The 12033-nt window shown below is 44.1% G+C and overlaps 2 protein-coding genes across 4 annotated transcripts; one reads left to right on the top strand and one right to left on the bottom strand.

The window, feature by feature from the left end:
- Positions 1-7453: 7453 nt before the first annotated feature.
- Positions 7454-9294, top strand: LOC131885788 (uncharacterized). Of its 2 annotated transcripts, none has more exons than XM_059233951.1 (2): positions 7454-7575; positions 7700-9294. In XM_059233951.1, exon 2 carries the CDS (start codon positions 7808-7810, stop codon positions 9251-9253), a length of 1446 nt encoding a protein of 481 aa, XP_059089934.1. In that variant the 5' UTR covers positions 7454-7575; positions 7700-7807; the 3' UTR covers positions 9254-9294. The 2 variants fall into 2 exon arrangements, with proteins under 2 accessions (XP_059089934.1, XP_059089935.1); XM_059233952.1 differs by having other exon boundaries at positions 7524-7541.
- Position 9295: 1 nt separating this feature from the next.
- LOC131885789 (cellular tumor antigen p53-like) lies at positions 9296-11827 on the bottom strand. 2 transcript variants are annotated; one of them, XM_059233953.1, is made up of 8 exons: positions 11354-11821; positions 10582-10918; positions 10320-10504; positions 10176-10255; positions 9954-10104; positions 9701-9881; positions 9524-9624; positions 9296-9462 (listed from the first exon to the last, which is right to left on the bottom strand). In XM_059233953.1, exons 1-8 carry the CDS (start codon positions 11596-11598, stop codon positions 9399-9401), a joined length of 1344 nt encoding a protein of 447 aa, XP_059089936.1. In that variant the 5' UTR covers positions 11599-11821; the 3' UTR covers positions 9296-9398. The 2 variants fall into 2 exon arrangements, with proteins under 2 accessions (XP_059089936.1, XP_059089937.1); XM_059233954.1 differs by lacking the exon at positions 9296-9462 and having other exon boundaries at positions 9539-9642; positions 11354-11827.
- Between the last annotated feature and the right edge of the window lie 206 nt (positions 11828-12033).

The raw sequence follows: 12033 nt of genomic DNA, 5'->3' as shown, positions 1-12033 counted from the left end.
TCATGGGTATTGCATGTATTCTTCTGACTTTCAAAATCAATTCAGAAATATCTATTATATGGACAGAGTTCTATATCAAAGAGATATTTTTTTTCATCAAAAATACTTAAATGTACTATGTACTAAGAATAATCTTGTTTTATTGATACTAGAGTAACTATCTTAATTCAACACAATGGCCTAACTTCAGGGTCAGGGGAGAGCCGTGTCAATTCCTCTCTTCAGCTGTTTAGAGTCCCTGACTGGTTCCATCAGATCAAGTGGCAATCCATTCGCTAGCTAAATCTTGTACATCACGAGTTGATAACTCCAAATCTGGCTGGTGTCGATTAAACGATCAGTGGGGAGAGAAAGTGTATTGTTGTGAACAACCTTGCTCCTTCACCAAACCTTAACTTTGCGAAATCAACTTTCAGCAGGCCTGTTTTGGGAAATTGTCAAGATGGCAATCAATAAATTTCGTTGGTGGCCAACTCCTTTTTGTTCAGGATTCAATTTCCAATTGTTCCTTTCTCATTGATTCCAGGGCCGAAGTGAGCATCCTCCCCCGCTGCTTTTCAACAAGTTTGCCTTCCGCCCCTGGTTCGCCAGCATTTATTGCAACAAATGGTTCTCCTATCAATGGGGTATCCCCACTTGGTTTTGCGAGCACGTATTTTGAGATGCAATTTTTACCCAGTTGCCCCAACTAAAAGTATCAGATAGTTTTGTGAAAGCACATTTTGAACTGCGACTGGGTAAAATTTAGTACTGACGCATTTCAAAATTTGCGTTCACAAAACCACTTGGGAGTCTCTCATTGTTTTGGAAAACACTCGTGCAATATACAATTTGGATCCAACGTGTACAATTGGACTTTCTATGTGGCCGATTTCAATCAGGCCTTTTGGGGGTAGATTTCCTCAGATCAAATAACCTAATTGTAGACTTATCGCTTAACTATCTGCAGGGGTGCAACAAAGTACACCGGCACTTAGAAATAGAAATAACTGAAAGGTTATATATGAGATGTATTCATGAAAAATTTGTATGGTGTTGTTTGAATTGTTATTCAACTTTTCATCACTAAAATTATTCAATATGACCACCTTTGCACAGATAATTTGACCTAGACGTTTTGGAACTGCATCCACTGTGGCACGCACAACTTCAATGGAGATATCATCCCAGGCAGCCTGTAATCCGTCTTTGAGAGCCTCCACATTTCTATAAGACCTTTTGCTGGCTTTATCCTCCAAAATTGACCAAAGGCCAAAATCCAATGGATTGATATCAGGGCTAGAGGGAGGCCAAAGAGATTTGTCCAAGAATGAAGGATTGTTGTCCTTTAGCCAAGACTGAGTGAACAAGCCGGTGTGGGAGGGTGCTCCATCCTGAGTGAGACAGCTGTCTTGACCTCTTGGTTTGACCTCCCTTTGCAATGAAGGTCAATAACCAATTTCCGAGGACTTTTGTAGTCAGTCATAATGAAGTCCTGATCCAACCACCTTGAAATTAGCAATTTATTTTGTTTATTAATATTGGACTTGACAGTTATGCCAATTAGACTCGCCAATAAAAGCCAAATTGTTTGAGTCAAAGTGGATTTAAAGGTACTTAAAATTATCACCGGCGAACTTTGTGGCAACCCTGTACATGACCCTCGGTCTGAGAGAACTGTTCCAGGACATCTGGCCCTTGCTTCAGCTTCCAGCTTAAAAGTTATTGGAACCGAAACCTCATGTCCTTTTATTCGTCTCATTGATTCCCTTCCCAACTCACTTACGCCCACCTTCAACGCTACGGAATCCAAGCATGCCGTTTACCATCACATTAAAACCACTGGTGCGCTTGTTTATTCACGCGCCCACCGTCTGTCACTCGAAAAATTAACAGTACCCAAGAAAGAGTTACACGACATGACGGCCATGGGTATTTGTAGACGATCTTCCTCCGATTAATGTTCTCCCATTCATGTCGTGGATAAACCAGACGGGGGAAAAAGCATTTGCAGGGATTATCGTCGTCTCAACGATCAAACTATTCCCGATCGATATCCGGCCCAACATGTGCAAGATTTTGCTGTTGGTTTGCACAAGTGCGCTATCTTCTCCAAGGTTGATCTAGTCAGAGGATATATGTATTCAAATTCCTTTCGCACCTCAAGACGTGTGTAACTCTGACATTATCACACCCTTCGGAATGTTCAAGTTCTTACGGATGCCGTTTGGATTACAGAATGCCGCCCATTTATTCCAACGCCTAATGAATGTGGTAGTTGGCAACCTTCCATGCATATATGTCTATTTGGACGGTATCTTCGATGGCAGCTCCTATCAAGATGAACACCTTCAGTATCCAAAAGCATTGTTTGAACGCGTTTCGTCAAATGGTCTCGTGTTGATGTCTGATATTGTTTTGGTGTCAAGAAACTCCCTTTCATTGGACAATGCATCAGCGCTCAAGGAATCACTCCCCTCCCGGTACAAATCAAATGTATTTCGGACTTTCCGTCGCCAGAGACCCCAGGCAAGCGTAAAGAGTTCATAGAAGTTACAGGGCTGGTCAGAGAAACGACACCATAGATAATTTCATATATAGATCGATCAAAAGCGCTGCGATCGCTTGTTTTCGTCTCAGCTGTCGCTGGTGGGCAAAATGTTTCATTCGTGGTCAAGCTACAGGGATGAGAAATTATTAAAAGCCATTTTTTACCACCTGGCAGAAATTGGTGGCAGAAAATGGCAGAAATTGGTCCAAAGTAAGTGGCAGAAAATGGCCAAAACAGGCAGAAAATAGAATTCTTTGTATTATTCTAAATCACCTTTTTTCTAGTATTTACGATCACTTCCGTTAATTTTCAAGCCTTCCTGTATGTAGCTTTGATACGTTGGGATGGGTATTTTGCATCGGATGTGAGACACAACCACTAAACGTCATTGGAGTGCGATCGAGTTTGAATTTTGCCACCGCAATCGATTTGAGTCAGGGATGCCATTGGACCTAAACTTTTTAAAGTCAAAATGACGACCTTTTAAAAAAGCTGTATCGTATTCAATAACCATTTTGATGACTGAAAAAAAGTGTAAGTGTTGTGGCTACGCCTTGGATACTGCAAGTGGTCTATGGATACTTTTATCAATTCAATCAACCATCAAACAGTATAAATATCAATATTTGAGGAACATTTTGCATTCCAGCCAATGCTATATCAATATGCTTTGAAGCAAAGGACACTTGAAAAACTTATCCAACCCATATCCTTCTTGTCTTTGACATATTTTAAATCAAGATCGGCCATTTTTCACCACCTTCCAGCAATTTCTGCCATTTTCTGCCACTTCCAGCCATTTTCAGCCACTTGTGGCAGAAAGTGGCAGAAATTCGATCAATCTCGATTTTTCCCATCTCTGTCAAGCTACTTAGGACAACTATGGTTCAAATCTGAATTGTTGACGGCTCGTCCAAATTCAGAGTAAAAACCACTAATACGACTCCTTGCCAAGCAATTACTCTCGTCTAGCACGCTTTATAGAACGGTTTTGAGTAAGTTTTACGACCACATTTTTAAGAACGAAATTTTGAAGGGGTTAAAATGGGGCTCAAGTTGAAGTTTTCATCCATGTAGTGGAAACACTTAACTGAAGGGCAAGCAACAATCCTGGGTTGAGGCTGACTTCCAGAGGTGTCGGAATGACCTTGATTACGTAAAGGTGCAATCATGTTGCCCACATTCAAGCACATTCTTGGGAGATTGAAACCAAATTCCGAATGCCTCATCATTGCGTTGCAATTTCGGATACATTTTCTTACACTTTCGACATGCGTTGCTAAACAAGGGTTATCAATAGAGTACGTGATTTGCTCTACTAATGTCCGAATCTTTTTTGGCATGTTATGTGTATAATGCCCCAAAAAGCATGTTTTTATTATTCTACCGCTCTTTCCACTTGTATATTTGTAAGATTCAAAAGAAATTAAGATTAAAGAGGAATAACAAAGGTTTCACGAGAATCATTCAACTTTCCTGAAGCCAGATTTCACGAAATATCTTTGTCCCTCTTCCACCATCGTCAGCTGACCAGAAAACATGCTCATGCGGTACAGCTTCTGTTGAGCTTAAGCATTCCAGTTATGGTTTTCTATGAACGACACTCACGAGATTTCCGAGATTTTTTTGGCGCCCTCGCGGCTGCCTGTTATGTGCCATGGGGATCAGCTTTGAACGCATTTACATTGTGCGTAAGCAAAATTTACAAAATCTGCAACAATTTCGGCTTCAGCCTGATTCTCAATATATGTAAAGAGTAGAGAATTATAATTTATTGTGAATTTACATACATACATGTCCTACTAGTCTTCAAAATGCCCGCCCTCTGCGGCCACCATGGCCTCGACCCTAGGCCTGAAGGCAGCGCACACCTTGTGGAAGTACTCCATAGTCATGTTGGCCCACTCCTCGTTGACCGCAGCCTTCAGGTCATCGACATTGCGGTGAGGTGTAGCACAGGCTTTGACTTCCACGGCGCCCCAGATCCCATAGTCAAGGGGGAGCAGTCCGGAGATGAGGAGGGCCACATTTTGTGGGGCCAGTAGGCATCCAGATTCTCTGATAGCCACTTCTGGGTGGCCTTGGACCTTGGCTGCCAAACATGGACTGTTCCAGCATAATTGGGATCAATCCAAGGCTTGACGACCCTCTCCATCACCTCCAAGTACTCCACCGTGTTGATCTTGAGGCCCTTTTGAAACCAGTGGGGGCATCCTCTTCCCATCTGATGCCTAGACCCCCAACATCATGGCCCCAGCTGGGTGCTTCATCCGGTTGATGGGTGAGACATCCTCAACACCATAGGTCAGGTACCTGTCATTTCTGGCATTTTGAGCCTGGTCCACAGTCCACATTGTCTTGTCGGAGAAGATTTGGACAGTGGAGCCATGGTGCTTCATCCAGGTGATGAGGAGCTTGCCTTTGGAGAGCCTGTTCTCCTTATTGATGACAATGATGACTTATTTATTTCTGGTCCCAGGAACACAAGATATACAGTTTTAAATTTGTATGGTTCCTATTGATCAACCTTACGGATTATTATATTCCACGTCACAAAAAGATATGTTTCACAATGCCTTTGTTGCTTCTTTGGATTCATATTTGTTATTACTGAGTAGATAGGTCGCAGGTCTTGATTAAACTTTTCACTTTAGCTTTGCTTTCTTCCTCCCTGATGTGCACAGGTAGTCTTTCCCAAATTTCAAAAATTCTGGTAATAATTGACTTCTTGGTTGCTTGGGGAGTGTAGGCTCTAGACGATCTTTGGCGCGTGTTCTTTTCGCCCACATGAGCCTACACTCGTCCAGCTGTAAGGGGATGATTTAACCAGTCTTTCCCACAATCCCAAGCCGGTAGAGCTATCGCACGCATTGCAATAACGTAAATAGAAACCTGGTTTGTTTTCTGTAGAAGCTCCTTATATTCCACGTGTTTTCTTGTTGGTATATTCAAGGCAGCTTTCATGGCCGGAGAGTGGAGAGAACTTATCTTCCTCAAGACTGGATCACTGAAATGACCTCAATGCCGTATCTTCCCAGTGTCAAATAGTTTGTTATTAGCCTACGCTGACGATATAACATGCTACACATCGGCCAAAACAAGAGAAGAAGTGCGTCAAGGCTTGAGGGTATCGGCAGCTAAAATCCTTGAGTTCCTGAAAGCTTCTCGCCTCGCTGTCAATGCATCAAAAACAAAGTTTCTTATATTCCACGTCTCCACGGAGATCCATGAAAGAGCCATTGCAAATAGAAGACGCTCTAATATAGAAGAAACATCTGCCGAAGTGCTTCTCGGTTTCACTTTCAGCAAAAATCTTTCTTGGAAGTGCCATCTGAATAATTTGGAGCCTGAGTTACGGAAGAGAATGGGGATTCTGCGTCACTTAGCTTGGAAGCTTCCATCAGTGGTGGTCGCAGAAATGATTGAACCAATTTTTACATCAAAACTCAGATACGGCATTGAGGTCATTTCAGACGCACTCGACTCGAATGATCCAGTCTTGAGGACGATAAGTTCTCTCCGCTCCACGGCCATGAAAGCTACCTTGAATATACCAACAAGAAAACACGTGGAATATAAAGAGCTTCTACAGAAAGCAAACCAGGTTTCTATTTACGTTATTGCAATGCGTGCGATAGCTCTACCGGCTTGGGATTGTGGGAAAGACTGGTTAAATCATCCCCTTACAGCCGGACGAGTGGAGGCTCATGTGGGCGAAAAGAACATGCGTTGAAGATTGTCTAGAGCCTTGACTAAAGCCTCCACATTTCCACGACTTAAGGCATAGACTGTTTTTCCATCATGACTTTTGAGACATTGTGTCAAACCTCCAACAATCATTACCCCATCCAAAGTCCCAATTTTGACTCCTCAAAGCAGTCCCAAATCATTACAGTATGATGCAATACATTTGAACAATTAGACCAAGATTCAATGCCAAGTTGAAAAATATTGAGGCGAAGCCTTCAAATGTTACGGGTTAGGACTGCTTGAAAAAGAACACACAATTTCTTAAGGGAATTATGGTCTTGATGGGGGAAAATCCATAAAACATTTGTCATCTAAATCTGAGGAAAAGTAACGAGTACCGCCATTACATTTTCTTGAGTAACGGTTGTGCAACGAATTGCTATTTTTGACCAAAGTTATTGTGACTGTAATTCGTTCCTTTTATTGAGTAGCGATTAATGTCCTAATTAATGTCTGATCCACCAACGAATAAGAGTTGGCGGATCAGGCTAGCTAGCACTAGAATTTAGCATTGATCCGGAATTTTGGTCAAGTCTGACTTAAATCTTGCTACTATTTTACTATTTACTAATATTTGAGTGCAGCAAATTGAACAATGAAGGAGCCAGAGAAACTTTTCGGAGCACTATAGTGGTCTCTCATTCCTTCAATGCCCCGAGTGAAACATTTTTGGACCTAGTCGGCTTTGTGCAAACTTGCTTAACAAGTTGGAGCCCAACTAGTATATTCAATATGTTTTAGGAATACAATGTGTGCATTGGAGCCTAGGTATTGATTCAAAACTATAGCATTCGTGATCTAGAACATGGTAGCGGTAATGAAGACAAAAAATCCGCTTCGGCCCAAATTGACCCCAGGCATATAACATTTACCTTCAAAATCATCTCGTATTGACTCTTATACCTGGGTTGGGATAAAGCTCGTGGATGCTTTTGAAAACGTGCATATTCAGACCTTTTTTTTCGTACCTTCTTTGAATACTGTGCAGTACCAACTTCTTCAATCACTTCCAATACGAGAGCTCCCTCATTCATGTGATGTTTTTAGTAAAACAGCTTTTTGAACGTGCTCGACTTTTGCATACCAGCGGGACTGGCCAAATCCCAAATGGGCAGACTATATTTAAGATGTGGCTGAACATTCGACTCGAACGGGGTTAGCATCGTGATATGTGCCAGAGATAGTTGCCTCGGCATCCTGAAAAAGACAGCAGAACAACCTTCGCTCTTTTCTCATCCGAGGTTTCCGAGACACTGGGCAGGTACTCTCTCAGTCTAACACTACCTTCAAGACAAGTATGACTAAGGTTGTTTTTGTTTCTTGTTTTGGAGTTGAACACTTTTGACTTCTAAGCATTTTCTTCTGGACTTGTGGAGCATTTTATTCCATGTTTGATAATTCTCAGTCCATCACTTCCAGCCAATCAATTTAATTTCCAAATCGAGCATTTGTTTCGGCGAGTCCTGTCGATCGAATAAGTCTCAACGTCACATCCTTGATGGTTGATACCTTCGTCATCACGGAGCAATGGAATCGCTGAATCCGGGCCCGGCCATCATTGCATCAGATCCTGTCATCGGGTCTGGGATGCACTCGGCGGCCCTGATTCGACAGTCCACCGTGTTGAGTCGATTGTGGAGTGCGGGTCAAGAGCCGTTGGCCGACCTCACTCTATCTACAGAGCACGGAGATCGGGTTCACGCTCATTCCTTCTTACTCCGAGGCATTTCCCCTTGGATCTATCAGTTCTATGCACAGATCCAATGTCATTGCACCCAACTACCCTGTCCCCATGAGAGTCCGCGGCTAGTGTTCGTGTGCGTCGGCTTTGATTTGCATGCGATCCAGAGCCTCATGGGCCTTATATACACTGGTCAGGTCGAGGCCCATCAACCTGAGGACACTGATAAGGTCCAGAACCTTTGCCGTGTCTTGGGGATCAATTTGAGTCTGCATCGGAGCTTGAAAGAGAAGCGAGAACCCGGCCATGATAGTGACAGCAGGGAGGCTGCGGCGCGATATGATCACGGTGATCTTGTTCAACACAATGAAGTGATGGACGAAGATTTGGATGCAAGTTATCGCGAGCAAGATGGGGAAATATTGGCTTTGTGGGAAGGAGATCGAATTGGTGTCGTATCCTCTGGTCTTCACTATTGTACATTCTGCGACAAAAGGTTCAAGGCCAAATCCATGTTGGGCAAGCACGTCCGTCGGCATCATAAGCATCTGCATCGGACCAACCCCAACTATGCTTACTCAAACGATGAGTCGGAAGAAGATGAAGAACAAGAGCAGGTCGACTCGGAAGCCTATAATGGACCGTTATCCTTGGCATCATTGGACAGCATCGGTGCAAAATACGGCTTTCCGGGCCAACAGTCCTGGAAGTGTTTCAAGTGTTCTAAATTATACACCAACTTCCACAAGCTCAAGAATCACATCTCAAGCCATTTTGCGGACGAGATTATTCAAACGTTTCCCAACTCGAAGAAGTCTTGCGAGTTCTGCAAGTACAAATTTAGCAAAAAGTCGGACAAAGTTTGTCATCTGGCGGTAAGGCACGATAAGCTCACACTTTTCGTCAGCCAAGAGGACCAGCCCGAGATCTACACCAGAAAAATCAAACACCGCGAAAAGATCCCCACTGAAAAGATCAAGCCTTTGGAAGATTTGTCCACGGCGCAAGACCTGGTCAAAAGAGCGTTGTCTCTGTCCGAGACCCGCCCCAATCAGAGCATAGCCTGTGTGGTGTGTCAAAAAGAGACCCGAGAAGGTAAACCCTATCGCATCCATCTGAACAATCATTTCATGGACACTTTGCTTAAAATGTACCCGCATTACACTGGACTTACTTGTAACATTTGCAAGGTCACCTTGGCCAAGAAGAGAGCGCTTGGGTTTCATTTAGGTTTCATGCACGATGGCTACAAGATCATTTCCAAAATGAGTCTCAAGGACAGATTGTCATGAGGAATGACGTATGGCAAATGGAACGACTTTCTTTACAACAACTTGAACTTGCCCGTTTAATTTCTTATTTATTGTCCAATCAAGCTGGAACAAGTATTATAATACATGTTTGGAAGTTTAAGAGTACTTCCGATTAAGGGGGTCTCTAGGTTGCATCAGGACGACTCAACTTTGAACGTTTGCACGACTTTTTTGTCAAATCGTTGAACCTGAAAAGAGCCGAAATATTTCTCTAGGGAGATCAATATTAATCAGAAGGTACGAACTTACGTCTTGATCGATTCGCGCCACTTCTCAACATCCCCTCCATCTTTTTTCACTAAACCCTCGGCTAGGTTCTTAACGATTTGGAAATTCTCCTCACCGTAGGTCTAAGAAAATAAATAAATCTGGCGGGTAAATCGTTTTGTTCACCATCTTAAGGTTAGTAGTCCTTCTTTTACTCACCAAGACCCATTTGGGCTGCCGTTTGTCGATTTTCACCTTTCCCGGATGACATGCTTCGTGGGACTGATCGCTCAAACGCTCCATGCCATTCTTCTTGCCACTTTTTTCTTCTGACTCCATGTCTCGCTTAGGACAAGTGCAAATTCTTAGAGGAAGAATCTTGCGGCCCACGACATTGCCTCTGAGAGCGCAATGGGTGGTTAAAATCAAAGGTTAAACATTAAAAACTTCATAGTTGTAAGTAAAATCTTACCCGAGTTCTAGCGTAAAAATAACGGCCGTATCTCGCCGATTCAATCCTCCCGCACAACTTCCCAAATCCATGAACCGGTAGCCCAAGACCACCTCATTACATCCGGGTTGCGGCTGATTCACTTCGGTAACAACACTGTGTCTTTTGGAAACTAAAACATTTACCAAGATGGCCGAGTAATGTACATTAAAAAAAGTTGCATACCGTCCTTTGTACGCTTACCTGGATCGAGGATATACATGGATCGCTCTGAATTGCAACGAATGAGATGATCCGCATGGGGTGATTTCAGTTGACCCAAACTAAATTAGAGATGGATTTCTCAACTTCGCAAGACGATTTCGCATCCGTTAATAAAAGCCTCACCTGTCTTTTGAGTGGCTCGGGCATACGTGAACTGGATCCCCAAAATCATCCGGACGGGTGTAGATAACCACAGCACGTATCATAAGGCCCTCTGGCAGAGCCATATCTTCGCGATTACGGACATTAAAATGAACGTGAACCACTCGGTTTTGATTGATGAACAACTTGTGTAACATTTTGCTATACTGAAAACAAAAGAAAGCCCCATCGTGACACTTGGGCCAAAACGGCAAACCGAGCGATCTCCATTGGGAACACGTACTTGACCATCCTTGGATTTACTGGCCGGAGGGATTCTCAGGTCAAATCCGAGATGCCCACTCCAATCTTGGGTACTCGGAGAAACGCCCGTGGCCATGTTGGGACATTCGCTGGCCTGCCAAAGGTACGTCACCACCCCCCCGGCTTCACCCGATTCCGCCGTCTCAGCCTCGTGTTTCAACATGGACGGATTCACAATAATGGACCCCGGGGGCATACTCGTATGGGCCATTTCTTGAGCCACCACGGGATCGGCCTCGTCCTCGGTTTTCAGCAGAGTGGTGAAATCATGGGCGCGAAGCGCGTCAGCCTCACGTTGAGCAATGATCGTGAGCTCGCTATGAAACACGAAGCCAATATTTAATAATGACATTTATTTAGGTACCCAAACCCAACAGCCAACCTTCCACATAAACGCGCTTAATGTTCAAGAATGGCCCTCAATTGCATGCCATTGGGAACTATCCAATAGTTCGGCTAAGTCATGGTTCACGATGGGAAACGTCTTATAGAGAAGACCGTCCTTAGGTTAAACTTAATCTGAACTCAGTAACTATAGTGTTGTGCTCGTTGGCAATGAAACTGAGGTCTCGGTATTTAAATGAGTCATCCAGGTGACATCCACTAACCAAATTGCATCCCTTTCACCCAATCCCCACCCAATGCTACGATTCTACGTCGAGCACCAACGCCACTCTGAAGTCTGTGGGTGAACAATGAGTCATTTTCAGTGGCAAAGCACAAGGAACAACGAACTGGTGCTCAATCCTTACCCATCGGAGGAGATGTGTCCATCCTTGATCAGGTTGGACCGGAGGGTGGTCTCGTCTTCGGGGGAGAGCCACATCATGGTGGGACTAAGGGATTCCAAGGGGCTGATCTCATGGGGCTGCGACGGCGTCGTCCCATTATTTAGCACGGGGTCAAACCCCATATTCATCATTAGGGGACGCCTGGGGTGGTCCTCCGTCGCCGGGGTCGTACTATCTCCCCAGGGGTGGTGGGCCTCCGACGTCATGATCTTGGCTTAGCCGTGTTTGACCCGTGGACAACGAAGACAAGGACGGCAACCCACGGGTGGTTGTGTACATGTAGGGCATCCAACAGTAGGTACAGTAAGCACAGTAGGTGCCGTGGGAGAAGAGGAGCTCGCTGTCCACAAACAACCTGGCGATTGAGTAGCGAGCGAGCGTCTTGGTGGATTTGTTGATTTTGTTGATTCCTCCACTCCCAGGGTGACCACTATCACGGCCAGGGTCATAGATAACTACATATATGTTTTGTTTTCTATGTCAAGGGAGAACCAAAATTGGTCAAATCTGGTTGGTGAATTCGGGTGGTTTGATATGACTTCAGCGTATCGCGTGCAAGTGGTGGGCTCACTGTCAGATTTCAAACCATCATGTTTGGCTCTAAATTCCGGTACGAATTGTGCTTTGGCATCTGTGGAAGT

Source organism: Tigriopus californicus, chromosome 8, assembly GCF_007210705.1.
Source record: "Tigriopus californicus strain San Diego chromosome 8, Tcal_SD_v2.1, whole genome shotgun sequence".
Lineage (NCBI taxonomy): Eukaryota > Metazoa > Arthropoda > Copepoda > Harpacticoida > Harpacticidae > Tigriopus > Tigriopus californicus.
The sequence above is the reverse complement of the archived record's forward strand: the minus strand, read 5'-3'. Positions and strand labels throughout refer to the sequence as shown.